This window comes from Orcinus orca, chromosome 14 (genome assembly GCF_937001465.1).
Source record: "Orcinus orca chromosome 14, mOrcOrc1.1, whole genome shotgun sequence".
Lineage (NCBI taxonomy): Eukaryota > Metazoa > Chordata > Mammalia > Artiodactyla > Delphinidae > Orcinus > Orcinus orca.
The window spans coordinates 58,401,969-58,416,064 of record NC_064572.1 but is presented as its reverse complement, the minus strand read 5'-3'; the positions used below and the strand labels follow the sequence as shown (position 1 = coordinate 58,416,064).

Below are 14,096 nucleotides of genomic sequence, written 5' to 3'. Positions count from 1 at the left end.
GAGACGTAAAATGTATATAATGGAAAGACAAGCTTCACTAGATTTCGACAAGTTACCTCTTCTCTGAATGTAGCAATGGTTGTAAACCAAGTGATAACAATAAGTGATTCCAAAGAAATAAAGACCAAAAGATATCTTTAATTTTACTCATAAATATGATTCCTTGGGCTTGATTTTTATAACCATAATCAATGATAAAGTATTAATACATAGTATGTTATTTGTGAAGATGTACTGAATACAGCAAATAGAATCATAAAAACTTAAGTAGCATTAACTTAAAAAACTCAAAACCAAAATAATCTTAGGAAGTAAGAGTATAGAATTTAAAACCAGAAACACTTACTTAATGTTTTGAATATAAACGTTAGTGCATTTCAGGCTTTTCATAAAGTATTACTTCAAAGTTCTAAGACTAAAAAATCAAATACAATTGCTAAGACATCAGTGAAAGATTCCATCAAACATATTTGCCTGGAAATGTTCAAGTACCACTTTCACTATACCTCTCAGTACATTCAGGAACTGCCTTGTAATACAGAAGAATGACTCACCGAATAGTAAAGCTAATCAAGTATTTTTCTTGGCAATTTGACAAAGTGAGGGAAGACAAATCCTGGTCCGAGAATACCTTTTTATACAGATGAAGCAGGGAGTATTTGTTTCAATATCATGGAGTGAATACATCTGTTCCTCTTGCCCCTTAAACTAAAATCTGGAAACTAAAGTAACAAAGGATGAAAGAGTCATTAAACTCCCAGAAAACACAGGAGATGACAACACAAGATTTCAGAAGTTGAAAAATAACCGCATGGTTGGTAACAGTCTTAAGAGGCTGGAGAACAAGTTCATACAGTTCAGATTTGGGATCGTTTATCAGGCAACCAAGTAAAAATATCAAGTAGGCAGTTGGAAGTGAGTTCAGGAGAAAGATTCTTGCTGGAGATATAAACCTGAGTCATACCACATAGTTGGCATTTAAAGCAACAAGACCATCAAGGGAGCCCACTTGGGAGATTCTAATGTTAAGGAGTCAAAGACGTAAGAAAAAAACAGCAAAGGAGATTGAGAAAGAACCAGAAGTAGGAAGAACCAGGCAAATAAATGTGTTTGCTGAAAACCTAGCAAACTAAAGAAATGGTTTAGTGGAAATGAAACAACTATGTGAAATGCTGCTGAAAGATCAAGTAAATGAGGTCGTAGAGGTCACTGGAGACTTTAAAAATCTGACTGGAATGGGTTTAGGAAAAAAATGGAAGCGAAACAAGTCAGTGAATATAGACTTGTTTCAAGGAGTTTGCTGTAAAACAAGAAATGGGGCCTTTCTGTTGGCTCTAGCTAGGACAGACTATATCCATAAAAGTAAACGATACATGGGCACAGATGCTGGCAGGTTTACAGATGCAGTGGTGGCAAGTTCTTTTCTGATCATTTTTATTTTCTCTGTGTGGACAGGGAGCAAGCCCAGAGGGAGGAGGTATTAGAAATGTTAAGGACAGAAATAAACCCATGAAATAATCATTTGAGCTCAATGTAAGAGAATGGATTAGGAAAACTTAGTATGACTACTAAGCAACCAACTGAGGTTACGATGATGATTTGTCAGCGACTGGTAAACATTTCTACTTTGAAAAAAATCCACTCTGTAGTCTATTCTTTCCTTTGGCTGAATATTCTCTTAAAATAGTTTTTCTTCTGAGTCCTAGGTTCCATTACCCTAAGGCAGAGAGAATCTCATCTACATTTGAATATACATGGCAGCAAGAATAACAACCTCCACAAAAATGTATGGTTCAGGGAGCATTCAGTTTTCATATACATACAGGGCCTAAATGGTTCCCATTTTGCTCCTGTTATGGATCTTGTGTTACTTATATTCCTAAGTCTTATTTTAACCCCTCCCTGCTATAAATTTTCAGGGTCCCTTTTCTCTTGTTCTGTTCTTGTTTTGCATGGTACACTGCCACTTCCAATTTCTGGTCTTTTGTCAAGAACCTATAATTTCTTCCAGAGCCTTCTCTGCATTGATCCAAGGTCCAGTTGAAATCTTTATATGACATATGTGTATAGTACTAATGAATGAAACAAGAGTTACCATAATGTTGAATCACAATGCCAGTCAAGACGTCTGCTAGTATTTCACCTGAGCCATTATTTATCTGAAAAAATAATCTGATGAGATCATCTTATAACAAACATTTATTTGGCAAACTATTTTATAGAAAGAGACCCTAAAAAATCAAACCATTTCTTATTTCAACAACAGACAGTATAATCCCAATCTTTCCCCCATCCAAAGCCTACTCCATAACTGAAGTACCAAAAACTCATGAAATGTATTGCTAAAAAGGAGGGTGGGGGAAAGACATTAAACTTCCACAGGAAGACTGTATAAATCTGGCAGTGGTTAAGGACACAACAGCCTATACCCAGGAGTACTATCGAGTCCGAAAAATTAACTGAAACTTACTATGAATACGTCTTTGCTCTTAATAAGGCTCAGAAACGTATGCAATGGTACAAGTTATATTACGTAAACTGATATAATCAAAGAAGGAGAGTGAAAAATCTGGATTTTAACACCAATACAGATCACCAGATGTAAACAAGAACTTTTTAAAGACATTCTTTTAGCTCCAGTTTAAAACAAACATTCGGGACTGGAATCTTCAGAATTTTCTAGTATCTTGAAAATCCCCATCTTCTCTTTAATTGGTCCTGAGGCATTCATTTGATCTAAGAGAAAAATACATAAACAAGTTTTTTTTTTTTAAGTATAAGAACTTAAAAAGAAATCTTAAAAGAGAGGTCCACTATGTTTTTATGAGAAGTGAGTCATCTGTCCAAAATTTTAAAATCCACAGAAATGTGGGCCACTTTAGAAAGAAAGTACACTCCTCTTATTAAAACTAGAACTGGCCTCCAGGGAACAAACAAACTGACTGAAACAGCAGTTTGCTAATCAAAATCACTTCTGCTGTATTTAAGATATACTGATACATAGCAATAAACAACACCAATCTGAATTATGTTCTCAGAGATATTTTTTAAAAAGCCCAATTATGGTTAGTTTAAAAGCAGGAAAGCAAAACATCATGAAAATATATCTTTATACACTCCCATAGCTAATATGAAATCTATCTTTTGCATTTTTGTCAATATGATAGCTATTGGAATGAAAGCACTACTGGTTTTAATTTGCATTCTCTGATTCCTAGGGAGATTGAAGCATCTTTTTATGTTCGCTGGCTGTTTCTTTCTCTCCTGGTAATCGTCTGCTCTTAAGCTGTCCAGTTTTCTTGTTGATATTTATTTATTTATATACGATAAACATTTCCTGTGTGCTGCCGTGTGCTGCAAATATTTATAGTTTATCTCTTATCTGTTTACGGTATTGTTTGTTTTTACAGAAGTCTTTAAATTAATAAAATCTATTCATCTCTGCATTTAGTTTGAGAGTTTTGCATCCTGTTTAAGAATCCTTTTCCTGGGGCTTCCCTGGTGGCACAGTGGTTGAGAGTCCGCCTGCCGATGCTGCCGATGCAGGGGACGCAGGTTCGTGCCCTGGTTCGGGAGGATCCCTCATGCTGCGGAGCGGCTGGGCCTGTGAGCCATGTCTGCGGAGCCTGTGCTCCGCAACGGGAGAGGCCACAACAGTGAGAGGCCCGTGTACCGCAAAAAAAAAAAAAGAATCCTTTTCCTGGACTTCCTTGGTGGCGCAGTGGTTAAGAATCCGCCTGCCAACGCAAGGGACGCGGGTTCAAGCCCTGGTCTGGGAAGATCCCACATGCTGCAGAGCAAGTAAGCCCGTGCACCACAACTACTGAGCCTGCACTCTAGAACCCACGAGCCACAACTACTAAGCCCGAGCGCCTAGAGCCTGTGCTCCGCAACAAAGAGTAGCACTCACTCGCTGCAACTAGAGAAGCCCGTGCACCGCAACAAAGACCCAATGCAGCCAAAAATAAATAAAAATAAAAAAATTTACTAAAAAAAAAAAAAAGAACAATGGGTAAGGGGGGGAGGAGTCGGCCAATTCCGGAATGCAGGTCATTTTACTGGACAGATAACACAGTTTTTCCAACGAATTGATGGCATGGAAAAACAAAAGTGAGGAGGGTGATATAGAAGAAAAGAGATATAGCAAACAATGAAATTTGGATCCTGATTCAAACCGTAAAAAGATTTGAGACAACTGGAGAAATCTGGATATGAACTGGGTATTAGCTGATACTAAGGTTTTAGGACCAACTCTCTTAAATGTAATAATGACATAGTGACTATGTTTAAAAACATGTTCTTCTCAGTAAAAGATGCCTAAGAAAGTGGCTATGGGTAAAATGTCATGAGTTTAACACTCTGACTAAAGAAAATGGCAATGAAATAAAATTGGCTAAATGTTGTAAATTATTAATGGCAGAATGAATTATACACAGAGGTATATTATACTATTCTCTCTACTTATGTATATGTTTCAAAGTTTCTGTAAAAATAATCAGTAAAACCATGAGAGATACTTACCAAGGAGATCACTTCGATCTAACAACAACTCCAGATCTTTATCACTAATGACCTTCTCTCTTGATCCTTTTACTTCCCTGTAAGGAAACAAGATATTCACATCTATATGATAAATCAAAACTATGCATTATATTTTTCTAAAATTAAAATAATCTTACCTTTCATAATCTCTAGATTTTAATAATTCCATTAATTCCTTAGGGTCTAAAAAGTTCTTAGATTGATTTAATCCAGATTGACCACCTTTGAAATGATCTAGAAAAAATTTTCAAGAAATTCAAAACACTCAAAATTGCCTTTAAAACCAAAATACAATACATTACAAACCAATCAGAATGCCTTACATTAAAAAGGACAGACAAACCAAGTGTTGGTAAAAAAAAGAAAAGCAACTGCAATTAATTATACTTTGCTGGTGGGAGTGTAAAATGGTTGGGGAAAAGTTTGGTAGTTTTCTATAGCTAAACATACACCCACTCTAAGACCAAGAACAAATACATACATATGACCATAAATATTTGTATAAGAGGAGCTTATGCATAAGAACCAAAATCTGTAAACAATTCAAACATCAATCAACAAAAGAATGGATGAATTACTCAGCAATTTTTTTGTTTAAATCGCAAACTTCTAACACACACAACATATATGAATCTCAAAATATTATGTCGAATATTAAGTAGCTAGGCAAAAAAAGAATACATACAAATGAATCCAGGTATGAAGTTAAAGGAAAAACTAACCTATATGACAAAAATTGGAATAGTGGTTGCCTTCTAGTGAGGGGCAAGGGAGCCTCAGAAATGACTAGAAAGGGAAACTTTCTCGGATGTTGGAAATGTTCACTACCTCGATCTGGATAATAATTTATCGAGTATATACACTTGTTATAGGCATCAAGCTGTACACTTAGCTGGGAATTTTACTGTATGTATATAACACCTCAATAAAACACTGTCAGCATTTTAAAAATTCCTTTCAAATTGTTCTCTAAGATTAATCTCTAAAATTACTAAAAGTAAAACTTGGGGAAGTAAAACTATAAACTGTAGCTAATTTAAACTAAATTCAAAACAAAACAGAATTTATTTCATAATTCAAATCGCTAAAACCAGCACAGGTGAAAAATTTTTAATTTGCACAACATCTTATTAGGACCAAGTTCCTTTTTCCTCCAATGGAAATTCTAACTGCAATCTGAATGCTCCATCAAATCAAAGAGGTCTAAAGCCTAATCCACAATTTCCCTCAAAATCAGATATACTGGAGAAGGTATTTGCAAGTAGAAAAGTAGCATAAAATAAATTGATAGCAATTTTCAACATTATTATGATTTTTCTAGGCTTCAAAACTTATATAAGATGATTTTCAGCTTTTCTTAAGGCAGCCATCAAGCCATTTATCCAAACAGAATTTTATATCGAATAAATAAAAGCAGAACTCCAAGGAATACCAGGGAACAGAACATAAAATGCCAATGCCTCACCCACTTCACTTTCCCTATCCTCAAAATCTTTTCTAGATTAAAAAAAAAATACTGTGTTTTTAATATTCTATTATTGAAACTATGAAAAGGGCATACTGGAGTCAAATATTTTTGAAATAGTAGGTTCAACAAAGTAAACAGATTTTATTGTAGCACTACTTCAATATACCTTTAATATTCTAATATTTAATATATTTTACTTGCAAGAAGAGGCTTGGAAGTTTTCTTAAAGCATTTTGGCACACAAATCTCTTATCAAGAATAAACAGTAGGGCTTCCCTGGTGGCGCAGTGGTTGAGAGTCCGCTTGCCGATGCAGGGGACACGGGTTCATGCCCTGGTCCGGAAAGATGCTGTGGCTGGGCTTGTGAGCTGTGGCCATTGAGCCTGTGCATCCGGAGCCTCTGCTCCGCAACGGCAGAGGCCATAGCAGTGAGACGCCCGCATACCACAAAAAAAAAAAAAAAAAAAAGAAAAGAATAAATAGTAGTGGCTTCCCTGATGGCACAGTGGCTAAGAATCCACCTGCCAATGCAAGGGACACTGATTTGAGCCCTGGTCTGGGAAGATCCCACATGCCACGGAGCAACTAAGCCCATACGCCACAACTACTGAGCCTGTGCTCTAGAGCCTGCAAGCCACAACTACTGAAGCCCGCGCCTAGAGCCTATGCTCCGGAACAAGAGAAGCCACCGCATTGAGAAGCCTGTGCACCTCAACAAAGAGTAGCCCTTGTTTGCCGCAACTAGAGAAAGCCCACACGCAGCAACTAAGACCCAACGCAGCCAAAAATAAATAAATAAATTTATTTTAAAAAAAAGGATAGACATTAATAATAACATCATACTCAACAGTGAAAAGCTGAAAGCTTTTCCTAGAAAATCAGGAGCAAGACAAAGATGGCTACTCTCGTCACTTCTATTGACACAGTATCGGAAGTTCCAGCCTCAGCAATCAGACAAGAAAAAGAAATAAAAGGCATCCAAATTGGAAGGGAAGAAGTACAACTATCACTATTTGCAGATGACACAATACTATATCAAGAAAAAAACTAAAGTCTCCACAAAAAACTGTTAGAGCTAATAAATGAATTCAGCAAAGCTGCAGGATACAAGATTAATATACAGAAATCTGTTGCATTTCTATACACTAATAATTAACTATCAGAAAGCAGAAGTAAAAAAACAATCCCATCAAGAATGAAATATCTAAGAGTAAACTTAACTAAGGAGGTGAAAGAAGCATTGGAAGAATTAATATTGTTAAAATGTCCATACTACCCAATTCAATCTACAGATTTCATGCAATCTCTACCAAAATACCCATGGCATTTTTCACCAAACTGGACAAGTAATCCCAACATTTGTATGGAACCACAAAAGACCTCTCCAAAACAAAAGCAATCTTGAGAAAAAAGACCAAAGCTGGAGGAATCACGCTCCCTGACTTCAGACTATGCTACAAAGCTACAGTAATCAAAACAGCATGGTACTTGCATAAACACACACACATAGATCAATGGAACAGAATAGAGAGCACAGAAATAAACCCACAGCACTTATGTTCAAATAATCTATGAAAAGTAGGCAAAACATACAATGAAGACAAGACAGTCTCTTCAAAAAACTGGATAGCTACATATAAAAGAATGAAACTAGCACATTTTCTCACACCATAAACAAAAATAAACTCAAAATGAATTAAAGACCTAAACTAAGACCTGAAACCATAAAACTCCTACAAGAAACTACAGGCAATATATTCTTCGACATTGATCCTAGCAGTATTTTTTAGATCTGTCTCCTCAGGCAAGGGAAACAAAAGCAAAAAAAATAAATAAATGTAACCTAGTCAGACATAAATGTTTTGTACAGTAAGGAAACCATCAATAAAATGAGAAGGCAACCTACTGAATGGGAAAAAATATTTGCAAACTCTATGTCTGATAAGGGCTTAATATCCAAAATATTATAAACAGCTCATACAACTCAATATCAAAAACCCTAAACAACTGATTAAAAAACTGGCAGACCTGAATAGACATTTTTCCAAAGAACATCTATACATGGCCAACAGGCACATGAAAAGATGCTCAATATCGCCATCCATCAGAGAAATACAAATCAAAACCACAATGAGATATCACTTCACACCTGTCAGAATGGCTATCATCAAAAAGTCTACAAAGGGCTTCCCTAGTGGCGCAGTGGTTGAGGGTCCGCCTGCCGATGCGGGGGACGCGGGTTCGTGCCCCGGTCCGGGAGGATCCCACGTGCCGCGGAGTGGCTGGGCCCGTGAGCCGTGGCCGCTGGGCCTGCGCGTCCGGAGCCTGTGCTCCGCGGCGGGAGAGGCCACAGTAGTGGGAGGCCCGCGTACCGCAAAAAAAAAAAAAAAAAAAAAAAGTCTACAAATAACAAACGTTGGCAACGATGTGGAGAAAAGGAAACCCTAGTATGCTGTTGGTGGGAATGGTGGGAAAACAGTATGAAGGTTCCTCAAAAAAACTAAAAATAGAACTACCATATGATCCAGCAATTCCACTCCTGGGTATATATCCAAAGAAAACAAAAATAATAATTTGAAAAGATACTTGCATCCCAATGTTCACAGCAGCATTATTTACAATAGCCAAGATATGGAAACAACCTAAGTGTCCATCAACAGATGAATGGTTAAAGAAAAATACAAAATGGAATATTATTCCTCATAAATAAGAATGAAATTCTGCCATTTGAAACGTGCATGAACGTAGAGATTATGCTTAGTGAAATAAGTCAGACAGAGAAAGACAAATACTGTATGTTATCAATTATATGTGGAATCTAAAAAATAAAACATGAATAACAAAACAGACTCAGAGATATAGGAAAAAAATTAGTGGTTAGTGGGGAGAAGTGGGGGCAAGGTAGGGGCAGAGGATTAAGAGATATAAACTGCTATGTATAAAATAAATAAGCAATAAGGAGATATTGTACAGCACAGATAATGACTTTATAAAAATACAATCATTATTTTTTAATAACTTTAAATGGAGTATAAGCTATAAAAATTGTGAATCACTCATGTTGTACACCTGAAACTAATATTAGAAATCAACTATACTTCAATACAAAAAGTTTCTTTTTCTTTAATGAAAAAAAGAATAATCAGTAACATCAGGTCAATTTCCATGACAGTTTAAGATATGGCACTTTAAAAGTATACTTGATACTCTTCACTGCCCCATTGCTCCTCATTTTAGACACTAGTATTTTTCATTATGTCTATGGTCACACCAACCCAGCTTAGGTCTTCACAGCTCCAAATTCCCCACTGCCTATTTAAATCCTGCACTGATTTCTTTTTTTTTTTTTTTGCAGTACGTGGGCCTCTCACTGTTGTGCCCTCTCCCGTTGTGGAGCACAGGCTCCGGATGCGCAGGCTCAGCGGCCATGGCTCACTGGCCCAGCTGCTCCGCGGCATGCAGGATCTTCCCAGACTGGGGCACGAACCCATGTCCCCTGCATCGGCAGGCAGACTCTCAACCACTGCGCCACCAGGGAACCCCTATTTCTTTTATAAAGAAAGTAACAACAATAACAAAAATTCACAACACATAACAGACAACTTAAGCGAGGAAGTACTACAAAATGTTATTTACTTTTGTGGATGATCAACTTTTCCAGTTTTCTTTTAGCAGCTGCTCTTTCCACAATTTTCTGATCAATAGTATTTGCTGTAACAAGACGATATACAACAACTGGCTTTGTCTGACCAATTCTATGACATCTGTCCTGGGCCTGAAGATCAGACTGGGGGTTCTTAAAGTTAAAAAGAAAAATAACATTTAACAGCTTAAGGTTAAAATTATTTAAACTCATACTATGTGGGTAAAGTCAATAAGCATGATCCAATCAGAATCTTTGTTTAAAAAGATTCTGATTAAAATTGAGTTAAGGTACTGTTTAAGTGCCTTAACTCAATTTAGATGGCTAGAGTGACTTCAATGATAAAGTAGGTTCAAGTCTTTACACACTGGACACTTGACAAAGAAATGATTTTCATCTTAAAGTGGATACCTTTTCAAAACAGAAAAATGAAATTACGAAGTGTACAATGAAAGATTAAAAGTTCAGAATGGAAATATAATCAGTATATTGCTACACTTCCAACTTACCCAATCACTATCATAAATGATAACAGTATCTGCTGCAGTCAAATTAATGCCCAGACCACCAGCTCGTGTACTCACTAAAAAGATAAACACATCTGGATCTGTGTTGAAGCTGTGCATCTAAAAGCAAAAGGGATGTAAACATAAGGAATTAAGAAAGAAAGAAACTGTTCCTGCCTGGAATGTGGATATAGAGCTGCATATTAAGCAGCTATCTTATAACCGTTTGTTTACCAGCAAAGGAAAGGGGAGGGCAGTGGTGTCCCAAGGGATATAATAAGCCAGCATTCTTCAAGCTGGGTGTGAGTTCTTAAGCATCCACAGGACTTTTTTTTTTTTTTTTTTTGCGGTACGCGGGCCTCTCACTGTTGTGGCCTCTCCCGTTGCAGAGCACAGGCTCCGCATGCGCAGGCTCAGCAGACATGGCTCACGGGCCCAGCCGCTCTGTGGCATGTGGGATCTTCCCGGACCGGGGCACGAACCCGTGTCCCCTGCATCGGCAGGTGGACTCTCAACCACTGCGCCACCAGGGAAGCCCCCATCCACAGGACTTTTGATGTGGGATAAATAAATACTGAAAGCCACAGCAGCCATAAAGTTGAAATTGACCAATTTGGTGGAAAGAGATAAAATTATCAGACTCAACTCCCATAAAACAAAAAAATCATGATCATGCCTATTGCCTAAGTTGTGGCAATAAACCAGAGGCCCTAGGATGTAGGTCCCTTTTTTTTTTTTGGGCTGTGCCATGCGCGATGCGGGATCTTAGTTCCCCAATTGAACCTGTGCCCCCTGCAGTGGAAGTGCAGAGTCTTAACAACTGGACCGCCAGGGAAGTCCCTAGGTCAATTTTGAACATTACTTCAGAAATCAAGACAGGAGTTACAAAAAAGAATTAAGTATGTATGACATAAGCAGTCTTACATTTTTTTCTCTCTCTGAATAAGACATGGATCCATCAAGCCTGCTGAAGTTGAAATTTCTAAAGTGACAGTAATCTATCAAAATGTCCAACATTCTTGTCATTTGTGAAAAAAGCAGCACCTGAAATTTAAATATATCTTAGTATCTACACTGATTAATGAAGAATAATTAAACAACCAAAAATCCAATCAAAAGTACCATACCTTATGACCTCTGTTTTTTAGTTCTGGCAGCATTCGATCCAAAATTAAGAATTTCCCAGAATTTGTTACCAACTCTTCATCAATCTTAAAAGTGGGGAAAGAAAGGAAAAAAGAAATTGTCACAACAACTACTAATAATCTGTTTTTGTTAAAATAAAAACCATGTTAACAGTTTAATTTTCAATGACAAATTAAGTCCCTATAAAACTTTTAAAATTGACCTTGTTATTTGATCTTTTTTATCAGAAGATAAAAAAGGAAAAGGAAAGACATACTCAAAGAAAGACAAACTCTACAATTTAAAACCAATGATTTCACAAAAAACAAAATTCAGTTTAAGTGTATAATCTATCCTCCCCACACCTCTCCCCAAAACTTTGTATAACAGAACATTAAGTTCAAACTTACTTAATATTGAGGTTTATTCTTTATAACTGAGTACACTTTCAACCAAATGCCTATGAAAATTACTGCTAAAGCTCTCAGTAGAAATTAAAGAAAGTATAAGAGCTTATAAGCAACCTAAGTATCCAAAATGAAATTTTTAACCTTCTGGTGAATATTAATTACCTTCAGAGATTATCTTCTTCCTTACTCAATGAAAAGCTTTAAAACACTGGTTCTCAAATAGGGGCAGTTTTGCCTTCCACCCCCAGCGTATATTTGGCAGTGTCTGGAAGATACTTTACATGTTGACACAACTGGGGGAGGGAAATATTTTGGCATCTAGTGGCTACAGGCTAGAGATGCTGGACAAATGGCCTATAGTCCACAAGACAGCACTTCCTTAACAAAGAATTATCTGGCCCAAAATGTCAATATTGACAAGGGTAAGGAACCCTGCTGTAAACTAGTACAAAACAGGGTTATTGAGGGTTACTGAGAACTGATTTCCTTTACTACTAGGTTGTTTTTCCATCAACTGCCTAAGAGAGCAATTTCATTCATTTAATCTGAAAGCCCACAAATCAACATAACTTTTTGCTCTCTTCTGTGGCTATCTGTTGAGATTTAAACAATGAGCAGCCCGACTGATTTTGACAAGCTGAATACTAATTAAAAGGAATACTGAAAAGGTGACAACAATCTCCAAAATAGACAGCAACTAAAACACAGAGTGGAAATCAACTGTGTTACTTAAAAACTTATATTTCCAATATCACTCTAAATTTAGGAGGATTCCTAGCTGTTTACGTGAAATATATAAATAAAAATATTAGTTAGCTTACATACAGAAAACCACCTTTATTCTAACATTCATAAAGTTCTCTGAATTTGGGGGGAGAAGACAATCTTCATATAACAGTATTTACTGTAAGTAATAATTAAAAAAATGACACTTTCACCCAACATAAAAAGTTACAGACATCAAAACAGTGTATTATTAAATAGTATTCACCTTAAACTCTTGTGTGACCGGGTCTATAGGGTACTCAATCAAATATGGATGATTACAGCACTTGCGAAGTAGCATCATTATATTCTGCAGCTTCAGATTAACTTCAGATTCTATAGGGATATTTGTTTCCACAACAGCTCTGCACAAAATATAGAATCCATGAATGAGACATTAAAAAAAAAAATCACAGTTTAAAGAATACTTAAATTTATTTTTAAACTCACACCTTTCTCGGTCTACGTCTGGCTGTATCTGGCTGATCAGTTTTTCCAATTCATTAGGGAAATCATCTATTTTGCTGTAATCTATTGACTTTCTAGTTCGCCGTTTTGGTCGTCCAGTGGGACTCAGCTCAACTGTTTCTTTCTAAAACAATAAATTAAAGAAATATCATTTAAAAAAGTTATATATATACTCTTAGTTATTTGTAGTGACGTGGATGGACCTAGAGTCTGTCACACAGAGTAAGGTAAGTCAGAAAGAGAAAAACAAATACCATATGCTAACACAAATACATATGGAATCTTAAAAAAAAAAAAGGTTCTGATGAACCTAGGGGCAGGACAGGAATAAAGATGCAGACGTAGAGAATGGACTTGAGGACACGGGGAGGGGGAAGGGTAAGCTGGGACGAAGTGAGAGAGTAGCATTGACATATATACACTACCAAATGTAGTGGGAAGCAGCTGCATAGCACAGGGAGATCAGCTTGGTGCTTTGTGACCACCTAAAGGGGTGGGATAGGGAGGGTGGGAGGGAGACACAAGAGGGAGGGGATATGGGGATAGGTGTATACATATAGCTGATTCATTTTGTTATACAGCAGAAACTAACACACCATTGTAAAGCAATTATACTCCAATAAAGATGTTAAAAAGAATGTTAAAAAAAAAGCTATACTCTTAAATTCTATACACACACACACACAAAGTAGGGTATATAATATTTTTATGTACAAAATGTTTTAACATATAAAGAAAAAAATAATTTTGTCTGTCATCATCAAGTTTAATAATTTCCAAAGGCACAAAATCAAGGATCCATAAACTATAGCCAAATGTAAATTTTATCCTGGGAAATTTAATTGTTTTAACACTGATGACAATATCTGGAATCAGAGTTAATGCATTCATATCAGTGGAAAAAATTAAGGATGGATAAAACTTCTGAACTTATATAAAGGAATTTAATAGCTTTGGGCTGAAATGAAGCTCCACATATCTGCACTACAGAGGTTATTTTTTTGGATTGGTATAATACCGCAATGAAATTCCTTCCAATAGGCAACTACTTTAATTTTCTAACAGTTAAAAAGCCAGAGATTCCCTTTAATTAAAATGAAAATGAGGGCTTCCCTGGTGGTGCAGTGGTTGAGAGTCCGCCTGCCGATGCAGGGGACATGGGTTCGTGC

The 14,096-nt window shown here is 36.6% G+C and overlaps 1 protein-coding gene across 1 annotated transcript in view; it reads right to left on the bottom strand.

Annotated features, from left to right (window-relative positions):
- Positions 1-2,181: 2,181 nt before the first annotated feature.
- The window catches only part of HELLS (helicase, lymphoid specific), a 38,876-nt gene continuing 26,961 nt past the window's right edge, over positions 2,182-14,096 (bottom strand). Inside the window, exons 14-22 of the mRNA XM_004268364.4 lie at positions 12,912-13,051; positions 12,686-12,824; positions 11,287-11,370; positions 11,084-11,203; positions 10,163-10,279; positions 9,647-9,806; positions 4,680-4,776; positions 4,522-4,598; positions 2,182-2,736 (exon numbers count right to left, since the gene is read on the bottom strand). Of these exons, the coding sequence (XP_004268412.1) occupies positions 2,642-2,736; positions 4,522-4,598; positions 4,680-4,776; positions 9,647-9,806; positions 10,163-10,279; positions 11,084-11,203; positions 11,287-11,370; positions 12,686-12,824; positions 12,912-13,051 (1,029 nt within the window). The 3' untranslated portion in view covers positions 2,182-2,641. The remainder of the gene's footprint in view (positions 2,737-4,521; positions 4,599-4,679; positions 4,777-9,646; positions 9,807-10,162; positions 10,280-11,083; positions 11,204-11,286; positions 11,371-12,685; positions 12,825-12,911; positions 13,052-14,096) is intronic.